Here is a 26,964-nt window from a genome sequence, read left to right on the forward strand (position 1 = left end):
TTGCATTTGGCTCTTCCTGACCATGCCTACAGGAGAGGTGTATCTATCAGGAACTTAGAACAGAACACCTTGCTGCATTTACAGTCATACCTCGGCACCTGTCAGCTTCAGAATTCGTCAAACCCTGTACTCATCGCATTTTGATGAAAAAAAAAATGTTTCAGGACTCCACTAGGCGTCCCTCTCTTGCGATGAATCTAAGGTCATCGTCAGTCTCACAGTAGCTCATAAACAGTTCGGTACCATTGGTTTCAGCACTCGTCATGAGTTCTGGAACAGATTATGGTGAGTACCGAGATACCACTGTATTTGTTTATTACCTGTCTCCACTGGTCTGTAAGGTCCTTAAGCTTTTCTCCTGGAGAGGAAAAGGGCTATCCTTTTTATTTTTTATATTAAAGTTAAATTTTTGAATAGGTAATATATTTACATGTTTCAAATATCAAAACTATAAAAATTTGTTTCAGATGTCTCCTGTCATCCTCTTCCCTGCTGTCTTTTGTAGCCTTTCCTGTGTTTTTTATGCAAAGGAAAACAGATATAAATATACCCTCTCATTTGTGCCTTTTCTTAAAGAAAAGGTAACTACATACACATTGCCCAGCACCTTGTTTGTTTAGTTAATGTATCCTGGATATCTTTTTATATCAGTACATAAAGAAGCTTCCTTATTCTTTTTTTACAACCATATTGCATTGTATTGGACATGCTTTAACTTATTTAATAAGATCCTAATAAAAGAAACGAGTTGTGTTCATTCTTTTGCTATTGTAAACTATGCTACAATAAATGACTCTATATGAATGTCATTTTGTTCATATGTAGGTGTATCTATAGGACATTCCTAGAAGTGGGATTTTTGGGGGGTCCAAGAGTAAATTTGCTAACAATCTAGCTGAGTTTTGAATTCATCTGTGTGTCTCCAGGATCTGGCTTCCATGGTACATGGAGTCTTTACTCAGTAAGTGATTTACTCAGTAAGGATGTATACATGGGAGGCTTTTTCTGGGTCTCTGGCCAGTTTGCCCTGCTGGAATGTTAAACCTACCTCAAAGCTATAATAAATTCTCTAAAATGTGCCCAGTATAAGAGATAACCTTCTATGAAAAGGACTTCTGATATTTTTGTAACTAGGCCCATGCAAACACACACATCGTTTAGCTCCATAAAAAAAAAATACATCCTCAAAAATCAGTGAATGTACCACTTTATTTGGCTCTGGTGGCTGATGTCCTGTGAGTCAGAGTTTTGTCCTCCCTCTTTCTTCCTTTCTCTCCCACCTCAATTTTCTTTCTTTCCAAATGTTCAGAAAAGTCATCCTATAGACCATGATGTAAACACCACCTGGTATGACTAATCCCCTCTGGTCTCTCCCTGTTTCAGCTCCCCACTGCAACTGACACAGTCAAAAGCAGTACCAAAATACTGGATTAACTACTACCAACAACTGTCATTGTCACCTTAGACAACTTAGCTCTGTGAGCTTCCCTTTACTCATTAGTAGAAGGAGGAAATGGGGCATTAAGAGTTGTAAAGTGTCTTCTACACCCAAGTTTTACGATTTAAAGGATTAATTTTTCAACATAATGATTTTGTTTGATCCCTGCTGAGTTTTGTTTTGTTTGATATTATATAGTTCACTAGTTCCTACTTCCATGTCAATTTAGGGTTCAGTTTTGCTACTTGTTTTTATGCATGGTAGGCTTTGCATTATTTGGTAGTGGAAATAGCATGGCTTCGTAACTTAACAGGGTGGGTTTGAATCATGGCTTGTAATGTACCAGCTCTGTGATTGTGGAAAAGTTATTGAACCTCTCTGTGCTGGTTTTCCCATCTGTAAAATAGGATGGTAAACTGGCTACCTCATAAGATATGAGGATAAATGGGAAAAAAAGCACTCAGAAGGATTCAGTTCCAGGCCTGCATTTCAGTAAATGAATGACAATATATGCTGCTGAGCAGTTACATTGTGGGGGAAGGGAGTGTGGTGGGGCAGGCTTTTCCATTACTCTTCCATGAACAACTGCATGAAATTTTAAGAATTTGAGACATGTCACACATAGAATGAACTAAATAAACACTTTTATATGGTTTTAATAATAATAATAAAATGAAAACTCATAAACTTAGCATTCAAACCAGGAAAAAGAGCACCACCGGCCTCTTAAAAGCACCAGTGAATTCATCTCAATAGCATTGCCCTGCCTTTCTGTGCAGAGGTAGCTTCTAGTCCCCTGATTTATTAGAGACTTGGGGTGGTGAACACACAATAGTGTATAGATGATGTGTTGTAGAATTGTGCGCCTGAAACCTGTATGATCTGTTAACCGGTGTCACCTCAATAAATTCAATAAAAAGGAAAAAAATAGTGTTGTTACTAACTAATAGACACCGACAACAGTATGGTGGTTACCAGGAGAATAGGATGGCGCTTAGAGGGAAGGGGCAAGGGAAGGGTAAAGACGGTAAAGGGGGTCAAATACGTGGTGACGGAAAGAAACTAGACTTTGAGCGGTGAACACACGAGGCAGTATTCAGATGATATAGAATTGTACACTTGAAACTGAAGATGTTATTAACCAGTGTCACCCCGATGAATTCAAATGAATAAAAAATAGTCATGTTACCTTTGTATATTTCCATGAACCAATACTACTTGGTTTTGGAAAACCGAAAAGCAAGCACAAACCTGGATATGTACGATAAAATAATTGCCACTATTAGGTGAAGATTCCCAGGAGATGATAATCTAAACAGAATCTCTGAATCGAACCTGGCTCCAGCTTTCCCAAGAACACACAGTCCATTCTGGGGAGGTCAGTGGACAAGGTCATGAGTGAATCATGGGACTCGAAGGACAGCTATTGGAATAGCTGTCAGACCTGCCATCTGGACTGTGTATATATTAGATGTCTGGCAAAAATACGGCCTCTCCAGCTGCCAGGAGGACCTTGCTGGGTGAAAACAGTGACGTGAACTGAGTGTCCTCAGCTGATCCAGAGAGCAAAGCAAAAAAATGACTTCCTCACCCACTGGCTGAGCAAGCGGAAGTACAAATAATCTGGGAGATGCTCACTTTTCATTCTGTCTTCAGTTAAAAGAATACAAAGGTAGTCAGGATCTTGGTGATGATAGGCATTAAAATCATTCAGTTTTAGTCTATGCGGAACACAGCTCTCATCTAAGGTCGTTCTGACCGTAGTTCTTTGTGTATCTCTACTTTTTTACCTGTGTCTCCATGTCTCTGGAAGCTTATTGAACCATCTCTTTGTGTTGGGGTTTTGAAATTGAATAGTCTGTGCCTTTGTCTGGGTCTGTTTCCATCCCTTATGCTATGTATTTAGTAGACCCTTTCCATCTAGCAATTCATGTCCCTGAATGCCAAGAAATTTTCAAGAAATTTTGTACTGATGATTTCCTCTCATCTGCTTTTTCTGTCCTTCCCCGTCCCCCCGCCCCCGCCCCCACCCCCAGAATCTCTATTACTCAAAACTCAAAAGCCAGGCTTTCTGAACTAACTTTTAAAAAAAATTTTCACTCCTACTTGCCATTTCTTTGTCCTTTTTCTCTGTATTTTAAAGAATTTCCTCAAAACCCATATATTGACCTGTTGAGGATTTTACTTCTGCTAATATGCTTGTAATTAATAAGAAACTTTCCCTCTGAATATTTCTCTTTTAGAGTGTCCTCTTATTTCCTGACTGTACTATCTTTTATCTCTCTGAGTAAATCAGTGATAGGTTTGGGGGTTTTCTTCATTACACGATTTCAGATTCTTCCAAGTTGTTTCTGTCTGTTTGTTTTGGTTTCTGTCTTCCGTACTGAAATCAACTGGTAGCTTGTTCACTCACATGCTACCTGTAGGCCTGGAATTTAGGTGGGCTTTAGCTGGAATGCTGATGCCTGGCCTCCTCACAGCATGGTGACTGAATTCCAAGGACGAGGGTCCCCAAAGAGACAGGCCAGCAGAAATTTTATTGCCTTTCATACCTAGTCATACAGCATCACTTCTGCAACTTTTATTAGCACGGAGCCACTATGTCTGGCCCATATTTAAAGGGAGAAGAATTAGACTCTATCTTTTAATGAGAGGAATATCAAAGAATTTTTGGACATATTTTAAAACCAAATAATGTGAACATAAAATGTACATTCAGGAAGGGAAGCTGGGTCTTTGATTCTTCAGAATTTTTTTCCTGACACTTTGTTTTTCTGATACTAAAAGTTGTAACTAAAATCAGGTGTATAGGTGGTTGATGCATGTTAGGTTCCCGTGTTTCTGCAACGTATTATAGGTCGTTACATCGTTCACTCCAATAGATAATTTTTTAACATTTTGATTGGTTTATAAGTCCTGTCTGTTTTGTTCTTCAATAGTTGTAGAGATGGAAGTTAGACATGATTAAACCAGTGGCTTTCAAACTGATTTTTGTTAACTTTTATTTTCATGGGAAAACACTATTTGAAAAGTAAGCATTTTCCTTAGAGCGTCATTACATTAAGCTGCTCTGAGTGAACACACCGTACAGCACCATTTCCCTCAGGTGGCCCTTGAAGTTCTCTGGGACTTTGGGAATGACTGCTTCAGGACATTTCTTTCATTTTATAACGTCAAAACTGAGGCCTCAGAAGTTTCAGTGACTTGTCTAAGGTTACGAAAGTTAGTAACTTGTCCAACAGTAGGACCCTTACTTCCAAGGCTGGTACTTTTTTCATTACTCATTTAATTACAAATTATTTGAGATGAAATTCAGGGCATAGCATTTTGCAACAGTGTGCCAACAGCAGCAAACCTTTCCTATCAGCATTTCCTTTCCAGCAGTAGGGGGATAAGGAACACAGGCCCAGGTTCCTCTTACCGATCACCCAACCCACATGGAGACTCTTCCTCTGATGCTGCTGTTGCCATCTGCACTGGCTGGCCAGGAACAGGCTTCAGTCTCCTGATCACGTGGCCAATGTCAAATGTCACTCTTCGTTTGGGTGGCTACGGTATGGAAAGCTACATATTGCTAGTTTTCAACCAGAGTCAACCTATCAAAGGGCCGTGAAAACACTGAGCTGGCAAAATTTGCCTGATAATCTCAGACCCTTATATATAGTTGTATTATGATCTTCACATTTTCAAAAATATACTGCTGGTCCCCACCATAACTTTACTCTTCTTGTACTGGCTCCAAGTGTTTTACTTAATGTTTCTAAGCAACCAACTAAAATTGGCAACACTATATTAAAAGAGAGGGAAAATGATTACTGCTTATCATTTGAGCACAGAGTGTTCCCATGTATTGGCTGAATGAAACCTAAATGACAGGTTTTCACTGATAAATATATTTTGGCCTTTTTCAGTGTGTTACAATATTCTATATTGCGGAAGAAGCTGCATATGGTAGAACAAAGATTTGCCTGTTCTATTTATAATATTAGTTTGAGATTTAATTAATCTCTCATCACCACAGTTATTGATTTTTCTCTTTTGAATTCGATTTTAATAGCCATCTGGGAGAACAAGCTGAAAGCCTGTCTGTGGAAACAATGCCTTGATATTCAGGAGCATTGGAGCAGCTGTGAGCTGTTATTCTTCCTTTCTTAAGAGCTGAATGTCACATCCTGTAGTTTGGCTTTCATTCAGTAATGTGAGCAAAGGATTCTGCTTTATTTCTGACTCAAGTTCCATTAACGTAGTACGTTAACATTTTATATTACTCTTCAGTCCAAGTTACCTTCTGAACTAAAAATAAATCCCATCTGGACCTCTGGTTCTAACCTCATCCGAAATCCTCTTGGCCGTGCGTGGCATTACTATTTCTCCTGTATAAGAATTTCATTGCTCTACAGCTTTGCCAAAATCCAGTTCTCTTCCTAATTAGATTTCACTCTTCCACCTTAGCATGGTATTCATAAAAATGAGTGGGTATAAAAATGTGTATATATGCTCTGTGAGTGAATAAGTTAATTTATATTTGAATGAGTCTGTACCTAATCGTGGGTGTTTCTAGCCAGGTTGGAAAGGTATGTGTGGGAAGGGAAGGAGAAGTCTGGTGAAGAGGAAGAGAAACTGTAGAGGAGCCTCAAAAGATAATTGTGACAAGATTGGTTGGTGTTGGAGAAAGGAGACTGTTTATCATCTATTTCTTTCCCATTAATAAAGATTTTCAAACATAATTCATAAGAAATCATTTGTTGAGATAGCTAATATTACTTGCTATTAAACTGAACTGTCCAATTTATGCTTAAAGGACTAAAAATTGGGTATTTCCATATTTAATAAAGGGTATGAAAACCAATTATAGAATTGAATTAAAGAAATTTAATTATCTTCTTTATATTGTAAGCATCACTGCTCTTTCCTAAAACTGATGAACAGTGAATCTCAGTGTGATCCGCAGATTAGCAGCAGCAGCAGCAGCAGCAGCATCTGGGAACATGTTAGAAATGTTAATTCTGGAGCCCCAACCCAGCTTTACTGAATCATAAACTTTGGGGGAAGGCCTAATAATCTGTTTTGACAAGCTCTCCAAGTATTTCTTTTATACAGTAAAGTTTGAAAACCATTGCTGTAGAGTATAAGAAATTGGTATCTCTGTACTACCTTCTAATATGAAATTTACTTTAATATATACCCTAACACCAGTGAAATGTATCTTAATCTATCAAAGTCAGCATCTAAGGATAGATGCTTGCCTGGGAGAGCGGATAAGAAGGGAAGGAAGATCTGATAGTTATGTTACTGCTGTGATGATCGACACAGCTTTGTTTGCTTATTGGCAATATATCCTGATTACATTAGAGTAGAATTAAATTCTGGATATGTATATCTCATTATTGTAGAATTTGGAATCCATAAGATATTAATCTATTCTATTGGTTTGGAAGTATTAATACTTGAGGAAATATAATAACAAATGCAATAAAATGCTTAGTGGATTTTGGGCTCAGCAGCACAATGAGAGGACAGGCATCAATGACCTGGAATACAGAGCATTGGAAATTACCCAATCTGAGCAATAGAGAGAAAATAGATTGGAAAGAAAAAATGAATCGCTTGGAGACCCATTTAACAAGACTCTATAACAAAAGATATTGCATTTTTGTCATTAGAATCTTGGAAGGAGAGAAAAAAAGAGTAGGCTGAGAAGGTACCCAAAGAAATTGCTGAGAGCTTCCTGCATTTGTCCAAGAGACATAAACCTATAGGTTCAAGAAGCTGAGCAAACCCTGTGCGGAATAAACCCAAAGAAATCCACATCAGGACATATAATTAAATCTCTAAAACCTAAAGACAAAAAAAGTCAAGAAGCAGCCAGAGTAACATGACACCTTATTATAAAGGGAAAAACCATTCAAATATCTGCAGATTTCTCATCACTAACCACGGAGACCAAAAGTAAGTGGCTGAAGAAACTGCCAACCTAGAAGAATCCTATACCTGGTAAAAATATCTTTTGGGCATGGAGGGAATATCAAGATATTCTTGATGAAAGAAAACTGATAATTTGTTGCCAGTAGACTTATGCTGAAAGAATGCATTTAGAGGTTCTCTAAACAGAAAGGATACAGTAAAAGAAGGAACTTTGAAACATCAAGAAAGAACAAGATAAGCAAAAAATAGGTAAATATAATAGACATTCCCTTTCCTTTCATGTTTTCTAAGTGATGGTTAACAGTGGAAACAAACATAACACTGTTCTGGTTCTAAATGTATGTAAAGAAAATATTTAAGATGGTTATAAACACAAAAGGGTAAAGAGATAAAAGGAGGTATGATTTCAACTGGTAAAACGATGACACCAGCAGACTATGAGAAGTTATGTGTATATAATGTAATATGTGGAGCACCTTTTCAGAAACACTGCAGATACACCAAAATGGGATTCTGAAGTGTTTGAGTGACCCACAGGAAGGGAGGAAAAATAAGAGAGCACAAAAATTAAAATGGAAGACTTAAGGTCTACCATGTCAATAATTACATACAAATGGTCTAGCAGGATTAGTAGGACAAATCACCAAAACCATAAGGTCTCCATGGTGTTAACTCTGGGCAGGTGGAAGCAGAAGGAGGCGTCTGAGAACAGGGGGGCTGCGAAACAGCAGCAGGTATTCATTGGAGAGCTCAGGAGGCCCGTCTAACAGCAGAGACTGAAGCTGGAAGGGTTCTGCCAAGGGCCAATGAATGCAGAGGGCCCATGCTGAATCTGAAGGGAGCATGTAACCCCTGTGACTTCTCAAAACCGACTAACTAGAGCCCTCCTCCAGGCCAGGACCCTACAGTGAGATCCAATGTGATTAATTTGAGCAGCACTGGGACAACAGAGACTGAGGAATGAGGATACCTGAATCAGAAGGAGAGGCAGGGAAACAGCCTGGAAATCTCAAAAAGCAAGCTACCATATATTTGAGTTTCACAGAAAAACAACAGGAAGGGGAGCTACACCTCCTTTCCCTAGTTTGGAAAAACTAATTTTAAATCGTATTGGCAACAGGAAAGGAGAAAAATCAAATTCTATAATTTTTAATTACAAACTTATAATAAAAAAATAAGAAACAGTAATAGCCACTCAAACAATGAGAGTACATCAGAAATGGCCACAAAAATAGATAAAACCCTATTTCAAGAGGAGCTGAAATTCATTAAGAAACTATGATACTTGAAAGAACATTTACATTACAGAAATGTAAAAACTGAGAAATGAGGTGACTCATAAACTGAGAAATATTTTAAAAAATTACTTAGTAGAGACACAAAAATAAACAAACATAAATCATGCCTTAAAGGAAATAAATGAAAAGGAGGAAATGTTTAAAATGTAGAAAGAAATGAAGAAAGATAAAAAGAATTTGAGGAAATTAAAATTGAATTAGACTGATTCTATCCAACATATGGGTAGTTGGAGCAAGTCGGGGCTGGTAACACTATTTCTTGACTGATTAGTGGTTTCAGAGGTGTTTGCCTTGTAATAATTCACTAAGCCACACATTTGTTTTATGAGATTTTTATATATTTTATTTTATAATTAAAAGGTTATGAAGTACAACAAAAAGACAAAAATGAACCGGCAAACATTTACAAAAATTAAAATAAAAATGCACCAAAATTTCATGCAAATTGAAAAAAATTTCATGAAAATGCTAAAACTCCAATAAAGAATTGCTGAGAGTGCAAATAAGTGATTTCAGCATATTCAAAGAGCTAATGAACATTAAAAACATTGAACCTCACTGAAATATTTCCTGAAAGACAACTTTTGGGAAAAGAGCAGGGGAAAGAAACTCTATTGCATCTATGGATAACTTTCATCATAAGATACAGCCTGATATCTGTTGTGGGAGAAGTTGGGGTAGGGGGAATAGATCTCCCTGTAAGCACCCTTCATTATGGGAGGTTTATCTGTCGTAAGACCCCAAGGTGAATGCAATACAAAATAATTTATTTGTTTTTTGTTCACGTTGATTTAGCCTCGCATTTTATAAATTTGGAAAAAGTTTATGATTAATTACATCGAATGCTTTTTTATACTTCACAGGGAAAGACGCACCACCAATTTGCCTTGATGTTAGACAAAAACAGCGTGTCTCTACAGATGATGCATTATCATCCGAAATGAAGGCCCCAGCTCCTCCAGAACCTGCCCTTCCCGTCCAGCCCAAAACTATGAAAGACTTTCAGTAAGTTTCAGCTCACTGTTGTATAAAGACATATAGTCATCTGCCTGTCAGTACTTTATATAACTTAATATTTTGTGTGAAAAACTGAATTTGTGGATCATTATAAGGTATTAGCCAAGAGTGAAGACACGAAAAACTAGATGTCTCAAGTGGAAGGTGAAAACAAGTGTATAAATAATAGGTAAGGGGTAGGTAATGTTACAGTAAAAGAAACATTAAACAAGAGAATATGAGCCAAAACAGGGAAAGCAGGAGGTAAAGGTGGTGATAAAATAATAGAATGTTTCCTTTTTAAAAAAAATAAGATTTTATCCATTGTGTGACACACAAACTGTTAAAAGCTATATCTCTACTAAAAGAGAATCCAGCTGGATATTTGAAGGACTAAAGCATAATGAGAAAACAGAGACAGAATGTAAATAAAATCTCGAGAAGTTTAGCTCTGAAATGAAGGAAAGAAAGAGTGAATTGTAAGAAGCATGTCACAAATGAACTTCTTAAAAAGAAAGTAAATGGGAAAGTTGAAGTTGAATTAATATCTTAATTAAGAATTATAAATCCATGAACCATGTTTACATTAACTGGAACATATTTCTATATTCAGCGTATTTCAAATTGCATGCTTGGTGACATTTATTTGTAAAGAATTAATGCTATTTTATCTGAATAATATTTCCTTCTATTATGGTTAGTGTATGTTTTCATTTTAGGGATGATGTAGAAAAAGCTAAGTCATCAGGAGATTGGAAAGCAGTACATGATTTTTACCTAACAACATTTGATTCTTTCCCAGAACTAAATGCTGCATTTAAGGTAATAATATATGAACATTTTTTAATTTTTAATTTTACCCAATACTTTTTCTATCAAATACTGACTTAAAGCAACTGTTTAAAAACATATGTATGTATTACTTTATGAAATTACTTTTATCACAAGTAAATATTACTTAGGTGATATCTCAAAGATAGATTTCATTTGTACTAAATGTTAATGTTTAACTCCATTCTTTCAGTTTTAAGAAAGAGTGTTATTAAAATAATTCTCATACATTCATTTTTAGTTTTAGCAATTTGCTCTAAAAGGTCTTTTTTATCATCATACTAAAAATATTAGAAATTATGAAGGAGCAGTTTATATATTACTAACCATACATGTTATATACTCTTAATTCTTTAATTGAATTTGCAGAAAGATGCCTCCACCTCACTTAATACCATTGAAGACTCGGGGATTAATGCTAAATTTGTGAATGCTGTATATGATGCCTTACTTAATACTGTAAGTATGATTTATGAATACAATCAAATAGTATAAATCTTTACCTCATGTATTTCAAAAACAGCTATACAGATAATATAAAAATCACTGACACAAATATTGACACACTGACACAGAGTGATCTGTCAAAATCACTCTGATATAATTTTACAGTAAACTTAGCTAGAACTCTCAGAAAGTTAGATTGTTTTTATTTTTATAACGAAATGAGAGTTAAGCAGAAAATACATTTATGTCCAGCCCTTGTTGAGGGAGGCTTGCCAAAGTTAAATTATGCTCAACTTAAGCAAAAGGAAGTTAAGTTATTTGACGGTACAGGCATTGCACTGATTCTAAAGATGAGTGTCTGTCAAGCTTTGCCATGTATCGGAATCACAGGAAGGGCTTCCTAGAGCACAGAGTTTCAGATTCAGAGTGTCCAGGATAGAGCCCAAGAATTCGTGTTTCTAACAAGCTCCCAGGACAGGCTGATGCTCCTGAGCCAGGGACCACACTTTGAGAACCCCACTGCTAGAGATTGGTTTGTGAAGAACTTGCATCCTTTCGATCCAGGAGCATGGTATTGCCCTCCAGTTACTTTAATTTAATTTTTCTTGGCGGTGCTTTATACTTTCCTGAATAAAGGTTTGACATATCTTGCATATATTTCTAAGCTCTTGTGTTTTGTTTTTTTTTGCTGGTACTATCATTTCATTTTCTAATTGTAATTAGTATATGGAAATACTTTCATATATTTATCTTTATTTACCTTGCTAAATTCATTCATTAATTCTCATAGTACAGAATCAGATTTATTTAGATTTTCTATATAGACAATCATGTAGTTTGTAATAAATGAGAATTTTATCTCTTTCCAGTCCTTGAATGTATGTATGTATATATTGGTTATAGTATTTGCCTTATTGCACTGGTTAGAATCTGTTATACAATTTTGAATGAAATAAATAATAATAATAGCACAAACATCTTTGCTTATTCCTGACCTCAGTACTTCACTATTCAATATATGAAAGGGTACTTAATAACATTTGTCATCAGAGAAATAAAGATACTATTACACATCCATTCACAATTAGTAAAAAAAAAAAAAAAAAAAAGTTAAGAACCTTACCAGTACTGGCAATATTATAGAGCAATTAGAACTTCCACAGCCTGATTAGGTAAGTAGCAGCTAGTACAATCACTTTGGAAAACTGTTTGGCATTATTGCTAACACTAAGCATATGCATACATTGTGACCCAGAAGTTCCACTTCGAGGACACTTCTCTGACTTCTGACTTGGAATGATAATAATGTTTTATGGGCACTACAAAACTAAAAATCTACAACATGAGGGAAAAAGGTACAAACAGAAAAAAAGAAAAACCTAGCTATACTTCACATTAATACTGTAACCATGCTAACAAACAAACAAACAAACAAACAAAACCAGGTAACTTTTATACACAGTACTTTATGTATCTTCGGTCTAAAGATTTTTAAAAATCTGTAAACAAATCTTCAATTTTTCTTAGTTTTGGGGATTAAGGCATCATAATGAACTCAGAGATTTTAATAGATAGACATGGGGCGGCGTGCATGTGCACGTGCGTGCATGTGTTGTGTGTTCACTCAACGGGCCTAGAAGCGATAACACCCAGCAGCAGTGAGCTCTGTAGCCTACATTTGTTTCTAAATACCATTCCTCACAGAACGGAATAAGAGCTCCTTAGAGAAATGGCCCATTCCAGGACTGAGGAAAACTACAAGATGAACACATCTAGTTTTTACCATTCAGATGATGTTGGCTGTGGGCGTTTTGTAGACATTCTCTATCACATTGAGGAAATCCCCTGCATTCCTAGGTTTTCTTTATCATGAATGGGTTTTAGAATTTGTCAAATATTTATGCATCTGTTGATATAATTATATGATTTTTCTTCTTTGGCCTATTGATGTGATGAATTACATTAATTATTTTCAAATGTTGAGCCAGCCTTGCATATATGGAATAAACACCACTTGGTATATAATTCTTTTTATACGTTGTTGGATTTGATTTGCTAATACTTTGTTGAGGATTTTTACATCTGTGTTCAGGAGAGATGTTGATCTGTACTTGGTCTCTTGCAATAATATCTTTGGATTGGTGTTAGGATAATGCTGACCTCATAGACTGAGTTAGGAAATATTCTCTCTGCTTCTGTTTTTTGGAAAAAAATTGTAAAAAAAAATCAATATTCTTCCTTTCTTAAATTTTCAGTAGAACTCACCAGTAAAATCTTCTGGGCCTTGTGTTTTCTGTTTTGGAAGGTTAATTATTATTGATTCAGTTTCTTTGATAGATACAGATCTGTTGAAATTATCTATTTCTCCCTGTGTGAGTTTTGGTAGATTGCATCTACCAAAGAATTGGTCCATTTTATCTGGTTTTCAAATTGTGGCCATGGAGTTGTGCATACTAGTTCCTTGTTCTCTTACACGTGCATGGGGTCAGTAGTGATGATCCCTCTTTCATTCATGGTGTTAGTAGTTACTGTCTTTCATCTTCTTTTCTTGGTTAGCCTGGCTACAGGCTTATCAATTTCATTATCCTTTTCCAAGAGCCAGCATTTGGTTTCATCGATTTTTCTCTGTTAGTTCCCTGTTTTCAGTTTTATTGATTTCTGCTCTAACCTTTATTATGGATTTTCTTCTGCTTACTTTGGATTTGATTTCCTGTTTTGTTTTAATGTCCTAAGGTTGAAAGTTTAAATTGTTGATTTTATATCTTTCTTTCTAAAATATTCATCCCCTGTGTTTGCAGTATCCCTCAAATTTCTCTCAGTTGTATTTTTACTTTTTACACAGGTAAACATAGGTTTACAGTATGGTCCACCAGTCACATCCTGGTTGTTTACCCAAATAATTTGAAAACTTATGTTCACTCATAATCCTGCATACAAAATTTATAGCAGCCTTATTCAAAACTGCCAAAAATTAGAAGCAACCCAGATATCCTTCAATAGGTGAATGGATAAACAATCTTTAAAAAGACACATAAGTAGCTAATCCTGATTATCTTATGATTTTCTTTTGCCTACAGCCTCAAGACATTCAGAAGACAGTATTAAAGGGAATCATTAACAGCCTGTTACGAGAATGGAAAGGGTAATTTTAGCCAATATAAATGGTTAATTTATTCATTTCGTACATCTTAAATATAAATGTATGTATTTCACTCTGACTCAATTTTAGTTGTAATAAAAACATAGATGAGAAAGAAGTTCTCATCTTATGTCAAAACTTATGACAAAGTTTTTTAACTTGAGATTTGTGACTTCTCAGGAGAATCCACAGTGGGCTTCTGAGGATCCCTGAATCCTTTAAAATTGTACATAGAATTTGTTGTGTACAGACATGCGTGTTATACAAATATGGGATGGGTCGTTACATGTAACCTAGGATGAAATAATACGGACATTGAATTTAGCCTTGCACTTCCTGGTAAACTGAGCAAAATTTTTTTCTTTTTTTTTTTAATCCTTACCCGAGGATATGTTTATTGATTTTAGAAAGACAGGAAGTGGGTAGAGAGAGAGAAACATCAATCGGTTGCCTCCCATCCACACCCTGACCTGGGATCAAACTTGCAACCTTTTGGCATGTGTTGCAACACTCCAACTACCTGAGCCACCAGGCCAGGGCCAGAGCGAATTTTTTTATTTCTAATATCAGGAAGTGTAAGTTTAGCTACTGAGATGTTTTTTTCTTGGAACTAAATATTGAATCATCATATAAGGAATGATGGGCAATCCAACTGATAATCTTTTGAACTGTGAATATGTTAAAAACAAAAATATACTTTCAAAAGCATGTATTATTTAAATTGATATGATTTAAACAGCACTCTAAATAATAGCTTCTATTAAAGCCATATGAACACCATTAAGTTATAATTCAAATGTTTATACTAAGCCAGTTTAAAAATATTACCAAACTAGAATAACGTCAACTGTACCCTGTATATTTTAATAACATCGTTCTGATTTTCAAAGAAAAGCCAGATTATAGAAAATTTTAAGATGTCAGAGTAGTATTAAAAAAGGAAAAATGTTTACATTTTACAGATTTTGTTTACTCATCTTTTAAAATAATTGAAATCATAACAAAATTTCATGTGATTTTTTTAACTTAAACAGTATTTTTCCTAATTTATCTCCTGTAATATTTTCGATTTTTCTTTGAATTTTATATTTCCGGTTGAACAAATATGCCTAATTAAAAAGAAGAGAGAAATTTAGACTGTAAAGACAATTCTTAAGAGAATGAGGAAGGCTAGTGGTCTGAAACTACTGGGATCTCAGTCCCCTCTGATAGGCAAACCTTGAAAGCTTTCTTCCTCTGCTCCTGAAATGAGTGTCCAAGGCAGATTAAAATGATAATTTGATGTGACTTATATCAGAGGAGCATGTAGTCTTTACCTAAAATATCTTCTTTTATTTTGGATTTATTATAACAACAAGATCTAGTTTATTGGCTATTATGGTCGAGGTACCTTCCCAACAATTTTACATGAATTTCTCATTGAATCTTTACTACAATCCTATGAAATAGGTAATATGATTATTTTCATTTTACACCTGAGAAAACTAATTTACAGAGAAGTTAAGTGAATTGCCAAAGTTAACCCAGTAAGTGCCTCAGTTAGGATTAGAACCCAAGCAGCTTGGAAAAGAGCCTGTGGTCTTAACCACAATTTCTATACCCAGAGTTGTATACTGTACTGAAATACTAGTGCATGGAACAGAAAACTGGGAATTGTAAAGGCACAGCTATTAAATGGAAAAAAGTAGGACCCTCCTATCACTGGGAATTTTAATATTTATCAATTTCATTGAGCATTTTAAAACATTTTCAATAATAATTTCTAAAACAAAACGTTAGTCCCATTGAGAAAATAGTCTGAAAATTATGTAGACTATTATAGAGAGAAGTAGTTTAAATTTGGTTTAAACCTAAATAATTTAAATCATCATTCAGCTGAGATAATTCTCCCACAAAGAAATATTACGAATTTAAAATGTTTATATATAGAAATAAATACATGTTTTTTCTAATTTTAGTATATGTGGTATATATTTATATTTCAGATTATGTAGCTTTATATTTTGTACAGTCATCTAGTACATTCTGGACAATGATTTATGTTTTCATATTTGTTTTATAACTATAAAATAAAAGTAGATCATTATTGGGTCATTTTATTTTCTTATGGGGAATTCAAGGAGATACTTGGAGGTGAACCATTTCTTTGCTCAACATTTAACTTTGAAAAAATTTCAAACTATAGGAAAGTTAAAGATAATGAATATTCAATTCACCTTTCACCTGGATTCACTAGTTGTTAACTTTTTGCCACATTTGCTTGTTTTCTCGCCCTCTGTGTGTAACTTTTTTAAAAGTAAATGAGGGACATCATGACACTTCACCCCTAATTACTTCAGCACAGTATTTCCTAACATTTTTTCTCTGTAACTATAATACCATATCACACCAAACACATTGAATATTCATTTAATAATACTCTCTAAAATATAGTCCACATTTTTATTCCCTAACTTTCTTAAAGTGTTCTTTATTATGTGGGTTTTATTTTTCAAGATCCAATGAAGGATCATGAATTGCATGTGGTTATCATATAGGTGAACCATTTGTCGTCCAAGAAGTTACTTTCTAGTGTTTCTGAGTGTATTTAATAGCTCTTGAGAGGGCGAGTAGCACTCATCAGCTTTGGGAACAACAAAACCTGGCTCAAATTTGAAAATGTGAAAATCCAAATTGACATGGAAAAAATAAAAATGTAGTTGTTTCTTAGAGGTATTCAAAATATGATTTTTGAGAAATTTTTTAAATTTTTCTTTTTAGAGAAAGAGAAAGGGAGGGAGAAAGAGAGGGGGAGAAACATCAATGTGAGAGAGAAGCATCAGTCCGTTGCCTCTCGCAAGTGCCCCAGTTGGGTTCCGAACCCACAACCCAGGCATGTGCCCTAACAGGGAATCCAACTGGCAGCCTTTCAGTTTGCATGACAACACCAATCAGGCCACGCCAGTCAGGACCACAATATGATTCTTTTATTTAGAAATATACTAGATGTATTCAAAGGTGATTTGATTTGCAGACATTTCTACGTCTGTCACTTCAGTAATAGACCTATAAACACAAGCATATTTCTTTTTTCAATGCACAAATATTTTTGAGATCTCAGTTTTCCTTTATTAAAATCATAAGTATTCTAAAATTATTCATCATTAGTTTTCAAACTCTTGTTTCCAGAGTTAGTCATGATATTTATCTCATAAAATGTAAGAGTCTAACTCAGTTTTTAGATATCTTCAGAACCAGCCTAAAGTAGGCACAAAGAAACCTATATTCTCAGCATATTATGGATATGTTACTGTCTAAATAGTAGTACTTATTAACTTAAGCCTAGTTTTTGGTTTTTATCAATTCAATTCTCACAGAAACATTTATTGATCATTTTTTAATATATGCTATAACCTCTAACTAATTATGCTTCTTTTTCAGTCCACGAACAAAAGATGATCTTAGAGCATACTTTATACTTGTACAGGTAAGAAAGGAAAAATTTAGTTGTCTAATTCAGATCTCAATCTAAGCATGTATAAGTGAAATGATATCAAATACTAAGTGTTATTTTGAGCAACATTATTGATACTTTTTGTGTTATAGTTACTTATAACCAGAGAATTAAAGCTGTAGCAGATAAACAGATAAACTTCTTGCCTTCCTGCTGTGGTATTCAGGAACAAACAGAATGGAAGTATATCTACCTCCTCCAAACAATCTCCTTTCTTGTAGTTAGATTAATGGGCTCCAAAATGTTCTTTTATTGAACATTTTCTAAATAATAGGTTTCCAACTTTTCTATGTATTTTCAATAAATGCTTAAGTTAGACTACAAATGGAAAAGTCAAAATGGTGGTTTATATTTGTGAAAGCAAAGGTGATGAATTTTTTATTCCTGAGAGCTACAGATTTATAGATAGAAAAATAAGTTAAAGTCCAGACAAAGGAAAAGCATTTTAAGTTGTTTTTATCTTTTTAAGAAAGAATTATATTATTACTATAGCTAGCATACTACATTGGTGTCATTCTTTACAATTTACAAAAGGTGTTCATATATATTATTATCTCATTTAAAGAAAAGAAAGAAATACTAAATAAGATATAGTTCAATATTGTGTCCAATAAAAGGAAACATGCAGAGTAGGGATAGAGAAAGAGGGAGAGAGGAAAAGAGAAAAGTGAGGGGGAAGGGGAAAATAGACAAAGTAGCTGAGAGATGTAAGGAGGGAAAATAGGAGGAGAAAGGCAAAATTAGAAAAATATAAGGAAACATATACACAGAGATAGTGAATGCTAGAAAACAACATGAAGCTCAAGCTTTTGAGTACTGTATGCTAGCAATAAGCTCTGCTCTCTCAGACCCAGATCTGTCTTACTTCCAAAGCCTGTGTTCTTCCACACTACCACAGCGGAAATCCTAGTCTCTGTTGTTAATTAAATAATTAAACAGATAGATTATTGTTTTAAAGGATTTCACCTAGCTTTTCATAACCTCAGATTTAGTTTCTGAATTTACCACTTAGCTCATTAAATTTAGTGTCTTTCCTTTCACATGTTAACAAAATTTTAACACAATTATCTCTAATATCTTTTTCAGAATCCTCAATTTAATAACACATCTACGTATGTCATCTATGCTCACTTGCTACGACAGATAGCTACCTTAGTGGAAGCTGACCATCATTTCTTAGTTCACTGGTTTAAAAAGTAAATCGTTCTATGATATTAAGAACTTTTATAATCTTACAGTTTTAAGTTTGATGTTAGTCAAATATCTGAAATGTTTTCAAGTCTCTAGAAGTGATACTTAATACCTCACACAGCCTCAAAAAGGCAATTATAAGCAAAAATTTTTTGTTAGTACTACATAGAGGATAATTAAAAATCTGTTTCTCATGTAAGTAACTATTTTGCTTGTGCAAGCTATTGTTGAGATTTCTGTCCACTGCTTTTGCTTTTACACATTCCTGTCATTGGTTTTTCATATATCTCAAAGATGGTGACTGGATTTGCTCAGGCATTAGTATTTTAATTTGTGTCTTTTTATTTCCTTTCTGTATATCAATATAAATTTCACTGGTTATTACATGGGGCCTTTTCCTTCCCCAAAGAATCATTGTAAAATATAGGTTAGCTGTCAGTATCAATTTATAAAAGTATATACTTTTTTCATAGAACTATACTCATATTAACAATTACTTTTCTCCACGATTGATAAAAGTTAAAGATGCAAAATATTTTCAAAATTCGATTTTAAAATATAGTCAATTCTCATTATCCACAGTAGTAAGTTCAATAAAATTACTGCAAATGGGGAACTAGTGAATACTAAACTACTGCTCCTAAAAGAAAGAAGAGTCAGGCTCCTATAAGCTTTAGGTCAACATTTTCTTTCTTTTTTCTTTTTTAAGATTTTATTTATTTATTTTTAGAGGGGAAGGAATGGAGAAAGAGAGGGAGAGAAACATCTATGTATGGGTGCTTCTTGCGCACCCCCTACTGGGGACCTGGCCCACAACCCAGGCGTGCGCCCTGACTGGGAATTGAGCAAGTGACCCTTTGGTTTGCAGGCCAGCGCTCAATCCACTGAACCACACCAGCGAGGGTGACATTTTCATCAACTGACTAATACATAACCTTGCTTTATTTGTATTTCTATTTAAGGACATCTTATTTAATATAAATTGTTTTTTTCATTAACATTGCACTTATAGCCAACAGCACTATGACTCATATCTGAATTTTAGCTAACACAAGTGTATTTTCTGTGTGGCATATGACATCCTTGTACTTAGGAAGACTAGATAAAACTTTAGCCCTGTTGTTGGGGGCCATTTTAAAACAAAATTACTAACAAAAACTGAAAACATGATACTAAGGAAGAAAAAACATGAGACTAAGTGGGTTGTGTACGGCCACTTGCTTAGAGCGTGAGAGCTGAAACAGAAGGCCGAGCACGGCCTTTTTCGATTTCAGCTGGGCCTGTGCACACCGGGCAACTAAAATTTTTTGCCACTGTTTGCACATCCACAAATGACCATGAAAGTGCCACAATTACTGATTTCGGGGTTCCAATTAATTTTAGCAAGTGGGCAAATTTGCAAATGCAGAGTTTGCAAATAATAGGGTTGACTGAATGTTGAAAACCTTAAAAATGAAATGTTTAATACTAATTTTGTAGTAATTTTAATGTTTATTTCTTATTTAATTAAGAAACAATATTCCAGGTAAGATTTTCCATCTTTTCAAATGTTTGGCAATTTAAGAAATAAGAATTTGGGGGAATATTCTGAAAACTTATGCACATAGATGCACTTTACTACCTAACAAATATATTGCCAAAATAGACAATGTGAATTTTGATTGGAATTATTTCAAAATCTTTACCAGATTATCCCAGAAGAGATTCAAACAATTGGTTGAAAGATTGCTACAATTTATTTCCTTACGGCTGTTTCCTGCAAAGCCTGAAGAATTTCCTCCTATAACAAAATGTTCCTGGTGGATCCCATCAGCATCTAAAGTGTTGGCTTTACTTAGTAGGTTTTATTCTATCCTTTTACTTTTCTTTTGTTAAATAGTAGAGACATTTCCATAAAGCTCTCAAAGTACTTTATAGGGACTTGTACATTTTAAGCCATTTCTTTGATGAGAAGAGTTGTAATTTATTTTCTGTTTTGACAATGGAGTTCACAGTTAATTAATAAGCATGAAAAAGCTTTCTGTGTTTTTATCAGGCAGTATTCTGTGTTATGGCTACCAACTGCATATCGCCTGCTAAGTAGGGGGACACAAGAGCTTCATGAATTCCCGAGGGGCTCTGAGGAGAGCGCGCACTCACGGGCGAAGAGCATGACGAGATAGCCGCCTGCGCACTTCCTTTGCTATTATCATCCCCGCCACAAGTTCTTTTGAAAAAACAAGAAATTGTTGGCTCCATGTTGACCACAAGTCTAAAACTGCCTTTTCCATTTGAAGCTACAGTTGCTTAAAATAGGAATAGATAAAGGCTACCTGGTAGACATTAAAATGTTCTTTTTATTATTAGAGTGAAGCTTATGCATGTTGGAAGAAATCATTATGTTAGAATTTATCTTTACAGATACTGCAAACAATCTGGTTCACCCTCCCCTTATTCCTTATACTGATTTCTATAATTCCACATTGGATCACATTGATCTCATGGAAGAGTACCACACCTGGCAGAGCTTTGGGAACTCTCACAGGTACAATCAGAAGCTCATTTGATTGCTCACCTAAATGAAATACTTTTCAAAATAATGACTGGGTTTTAAGTTTGTATAAATAAATTTAAATATAGCCATACCTTTACATACAAACTTATAGATTAAATATTCAGCCTTGCAATATTGTGGTTATTAAAGCATTTTCTTTTTCTGTTACATTTTGAATTCATATGCATGCTAATTTGTTTTTTGTCTGATTAATAACACCCTTTTAAGAAGGGAAAGGTACTATGTTAATATACAGTTTCTTATGGCTTCTTATTCCATATGCTGTTGTCCAGGACAGGAACTAAGAAATGTTTTCTGTAAAGTACTACACAGTAAATATTTTTGACTCTTTGGGCTATACAACCTCTGGTCTATTGTAGCACAAAAACAGCCTTAGACAATATATAAATGAGTGGGTGTGTCTGTGTCCTAACAACCTTTGTGTACAAACACAGGTGGTAAGCCATGTTCGTCCCATGGGCCATAGTTTGCTGGTGCCCGATCACATACATGTGCATATGCACACATACATTCACTCCTTTCCTCCCTTATTCTGTAGAAAAAATGGTTGACCTTTACATACTGTATTTTAAAAACGAATGTTAAAGGAAGGTCTTTACCACAAATGATTACCATACTATAGTAGATTTTCAAAACACCTGACCAAATTCTTTAATACACTGCATCTTATATTCATACTTACTGTTTGGATTAAACCAGCAAGACTATCCCAAACATAGTTTATTCCCAGACCATGTAATACCATGAAGAGTTCATGGAGACTAAGAGATAGGTATGGATATATGTAACCTCAGAACCCCAGATTAGCTCACAAGTTAGTTCAAGCTTCCAGGGACCCTTTCTACCAGAACTGGCCTAAAACATAAAATAGCCTCCTGGATATATCTCAGCCCATATGAACGTCCAGAACCGAATAAGAATTCCGTTTCTGGGGGGCCTCAGTTAGTCTGATGGATATTTTCTTAGGAAAATTTATTTTACAAAGGCGCTTTTTTCTCCCACTTTAATATAATGTTGTAGACAAAGCCACAAAACAACGAGTTACTGTGCATATTTCAATGACAGCTTTTAACACAGAGCCCCTCTAGCCACTGTGCCATAGCACGGGACCAAGAATGAATTTGTTTTCATTCTATGACCCCTCCAGCTCTTGGGGAGTCGGCCTGCGCCTCCAGGGAAACCTGGGGCCATAAGGCAAGTCATTTCTGGCCATGAGCAGCCTCATCTGCTTATCCCAGTATGTCGTACACATAGTATCATTTTTCTATGTGCCATGACTAGGGAAAGGTCTCAGCGTACTTCCTCCTAATTTCATTGCACTTATCCTACTAAGTTGATTATACTTTTTTTCATTTCTTAATTTTTAGTTAGCACTTAGCGACTCAAAATTATTACACACTAGTACTGAACAACTCTTACTATTGTTTTAAATAATTTCAATCCAAGAGGAAAGCTCTTTCATTTTCAGTACCCCTAGCGCGCCCAGCGCCTTCCCAGCGCCCAGCGGCCACAGATGCCTGCTGGGCTGCCCTCAGACGGGTCCCGGTGGAAACGGGTGGATTTGTCACAGCCACTTCTGGCGGGAGTCTAACTCCTGACATGTCACTGTTGTCATACTAGTTCCCTCCAAATGCACTTCTCTCATTGTAGTTTGTGGCTTTTTTACGTAACATAGAATGAGCTTTGATCCAGGAAAAAAGTTATTTTCACTACCTTTGATCATAATGTATCTTTACAAATACATCTCATTTCATATTACACCATCAAGTACAGTACTAAGAGCAGCATACTTTTCTCCCTGACTTTTACTTTACTGGTCTTAAATTTATTACTTTGCATTTTACTGCTATTGTTACTGCAAGATTTCCTCCTTTTTGAAGCTCACACATCAGAAATATTCATATAATAATGGATTCTTATGTTAATTTCTGTACTTGAAGTTCCTGTCCTAGCCCTCCTTCACCCACACTCCTGCCTCTTGGTTCTGGTGCTGGCCATATTTTTCACAGGAAATGACGTAAAGGTGACTGATAAACAGATTATTTGTATAAACAATATAAGTGATTAGCAGGTATTTCAGAACATTAGATGTAGCCTCCTCTAGAAAATAAAGGTACTGCACACCTATTAATGATGCATACTTCACAGGGTTATGGGATTAAAAGAAATGATGTACATAAGCTCATTTTGTATATGGTAAGACAAATTCAAAAGGAATGTTTTATATTTTTAGAAAGAATAACTAAGATTCCCATAGTATAATTTTGCTAAAAATACACATTTTTGTTTTCACTTGTTGGGCAGGTTTTCCTTCTGTCAGTACCCATTCGTTATTTCTATAGCTGCAAAAAAAATCATTATTCAGAGAGACTCTGAACAACAGATGATAAGCATCGCAAGGGTAAGCCAGCCACGTAAATATATTTATGCTGACTGTGATCAATATAGTAAATAATTTAATGAATAAATCAAATGTCTCGTGGATTGTTGTAGCATAATTAGGACATATTAAAAATAATATTCATATTATATTCCCTAAAAAATGCTTAAATCCATTTATGATACAGGAAAAAGATGCCCCTCTTCAACTTCTCATTATGTTATAAATATAGGAGGAAGATTAAATGCTTCTCATAGGTCCAAAGTACTGGCAACTTGTTGGGCATCATTTTGTAGTTACCATGTCCCGGCTTCCGTCCCCAGCAGAGCACTGGTGCGAACCACAGTGAGGGCGCGGAGTGTCCTTAGGAGCAAAGCCCGCAAACCGCTGCAACGTTTTCCTGGTTTTATGAGCATCAAATAGAAGCAACCCCAAAATTAGAAGATGTAATAAAGTATATAATCTTGGAAAAATGAGAAATATGTCCGAGGAAGATAAAAGATATTTTATTGATTCTTTGGAAACCAAAGTGTACAGAGTCTTGTGGAAACTGGGGTCGCAGTCAGGCTTTAGGCAAGTTACGGAGCGGGACAGAGCTCGTCTCTGGCCACTTGTGTTCCAGGACAGCACCATCAAGCTGTGTGCTTTACCTACTAGATACCAGATTAGGTGAGCTTTTTTGTATTCAAGCTCTGGACTATACATTTAAGTGCCCATATATTTTAAGTATCTGATTTTGTGACATCATTACTCTCAACTTTAAAAATTAGACAGAAGGTTTGATTGTAGTCTTTTTAAAATAAAAAGACACATAGAGTTAAAAGAAATATTTTCTATGTCTTGTCCAAGAATATAAAAAGAATGCTAAGCATACTTTGTATTACTTGTAAATAGCATTAAAAAAAATAAGAATTGTTTACTCTTCAGTAATTCAGTTCCCAGAAGGCATTTTTTTCTGTCACAGAGCTGGACAAAAGGTCTGAGTGACAGCGACATCCCAGAGTCAGCTTAGACTGGGCGTGGGGATATCAGAAGCCATTTTATTGCCTGTGGGAGCCCCACAGCCACACTACTCCCCCCACCCCAGAAAAGTACATTTCAACAGGTCTATCTTGTACCAGAATTATTAATCTCTGGTAGATATTGGCTCAAAAATTAGTCTATATAGCTAGTCATGTTGACCATTACTACTAGTTGCAATTATGCACTATCATGTACCTTTTTACTTTGTTACATTGGGCTATAATTTTTTTATATGTGTAAGAAAAAAATCTAAAGAACTAGAAGTTTATGTAAGTTCCTCGGAGCAGTTGTCTGCTGTCACTCACATTTTTAAGATACCAAATACCTTCTTTGGTGGAACTTTTCTTCCCACTAAAAGAAGGAGAGTGGCAGCTGTAGGGTGTCACAGACTGCCTTCCCCAGAGCGTGGGCACAGATGAGTAGAGACCGAAGGGTCAGTTGGCATCGTCAGTTCTTAGGGGTGTTTCCCAACACTTTCAACATATAAACTGCCACACCACTTGGAATTAATGGCTGGAGGATATTTTGACACGAGGACAGCCTTACAGGTAGTTACTGTAAGCAAGAGCTTATTTGGTATGTGAAGGGGGGACCCAAAAACCCTGGAATTTATTTATGAAAAATTGCGTGCTTATTCTTACATGTTTAAACTTCTGTCACCTTCAAAGTACTCTTCATTGGATCCAATACACCTATTGAGACATTTTTCCCCTGCTCAAAACAGTTTTTGAACTCATGGATTTTGATGACTTAGCACTTCTGCCGCTTTTGATTTACCTCTTCCACATGGGCAAAACATTTCTCTTTGAGGATTTTTTTCATCAGGGAAACAAAAAATGTTGCTTCGGGTGAAATTGGATGAATAGGGAGAGTGGGCACGGGGGTCATGCCATTTTTGGTCAAAAACTGCTGAACACTCAGCGCAGTGTGGGGAGGTACGTTCGTAAATCACCCATCATGAAATGGGCAAACATGCTGAGTCTTCAAAAATAATTCACCGAGGCCCAACACAGCATCCTATAACAACCTGGTACCTGATACAGGTGGGTTCCTAGAATGCTCACCTAGTCGGGGAAGCCTGTACTACAAGGGGCCAATCCTCCAGAAGATAATTTCAGTTTTTTAGGAAGGGGATCCTCCTTCATAATCTAAAGTTGCAAAAGAGATCCTCCAACCTAAAAATAATTTCCTCATCAGACTATACAGTTCTACCATTGTTGAGTTATTTCTTTCACTTGAAGCACTTTTTAATAAATATGAATTCCTGATAGGAGGAGTGGCCACTAAGCCTTGTCTTCCATCAGCATCCTAGTATAAGTGTGTGTGAGCTATTTCCAGTGAGCTGGCTTCCCAGGAGCAGACTGGGATAGAGGGGAGGAAAGGGGAGGAAACAGTCCTATGACACAGAATACTATCTGTTAGAGCAGTAAAAAGAGGACCCAGAGAAGAAAAAAAACTATTGAAAACCTTTAGAATTGACATTGGAGAAATGAAGAAGGGCTCTGAATTAGTGTTTATTATAGTAATCGATGAAATCATGAAAGAAGGCTTATCAATATAAATTTGAGATATTAAAATGTTACCTGCTAAAGCAAATTACTGCATGTTATTTTAAAATGTCTGAAATGATAGTCTTTTTTTTTAGATTGATTTATTATGTATACGTGTATGTATGTATTTTTGGAGAGGGGAAGGGAGGGAGAAAGAGAGGGAGAGAAACATCCAGGTGTGGTTGCCTCTCATGTGCCCCCAACTGGGGACCTGGCCTGCAACCCGGGCATGTGCCCTGACTGGGAATCAAACTTTCAGTTTGCAGGACAGTGCCCAGCCCACTGAGTCACACCAGTCAGTAGCAATTTCTTATATTGTTAATGTTTTATTTTTTACATACTCATTGCTTATATTTTGAAAAAACAACATTAAAAAAAGACACATTTTTTAATCACCCACATTTTCATTACCCAAACATAATTATTGTTAATATTTTAATAAATGTTCTTTTGATACTTTTTATCTATATTATATTTTGAGAATAACGAAGTTCACTATTACATCCACAATTTTGTTCCCTGCTTTTTTTCAACTGTACCTTCTTCAAACATTTTCCATGGTATTTATTGTACATAGTTTTTATGACCATCATTTTTTATAACTATTATATTCTATATAGATACAAATTTAGAATATTTCTAAGGTTTTCTTTTTATAGTAATGCTATGATGAACATCTCACTGTATGAAATATTTTCT

At 35.4% G+C, this 26,964-nt stretch overlaps 1 protein-coding gene across 3 annotated transcripts in view; it reads left to right on the forward strand.

The window, feature by feature from the left end:
- Window positions 1–26,964, forward strand: part of HECTD2 (HECT domain E3 ubiquitin protein ligase 2) — a 61,191-nt gene that overhangs the window by 19,121 nt on the left and 15,106 nt on the right. For 2 of the 3 annotated variants that reach the window (XM_054572843.1, XM_054572845.1), the window contains exons 3-11: window positions 9,525–9,666; window positions 10,377–10,479; window positions 10,858–10,947; window positions 14,013–14,077; window positions 17,495–17,540; window positions 18,654–18,763; window positions 20,447–20,595; window positions 21,159–21,282; window positions 23,617–23,713. In XM_054572843.1, coding sequence (XP_054428818.1) covers window positions 9,525–9,666; window positions 10,377–10,479; window positions 10,858–10,947; window positions 14,013–14,077; window positions 17,495–17,540; window positions 18,654–18,763; window positions 20,447–20,595; window positions 21,159–21,282; window positions 23,617–23,713 — 926 coding nt within the window. The remainder of the gene's footprint in view (window positions 1–9,524; window positions 9,667–10,376; window positions 10,480–10,857; window positions 10,948–14,012; window positions 14,078–17,494; window positions 17,541–18,653; window positions 18,764–20,446; window positions 20,596–21,158; window positions 21,283–23,616; window positions 23,714–26,964) is intronic. The other variant, XM_054572844.1, reaches the window with a different exon arrangement.

This window comes from Pteronotus mesoamericanus, unplaced genomic scaffold, assembly GCF_021234165.1.
Source record: "Pteronotus mesoamericanus isolate MK-2021 breed Mesoamerican mustached bat unplaced genomic scaffold, CSHL_Meso_final contig_24, whole genome shotgun sequence".
Taxonomy (NCBI): domain Eukaryota; kingdom Metazoa; phylum Chordata; class Mammalia; order Chiroptera; family Mormoopidae; genus Pteronotus; species Pteronotus mesoamericanus.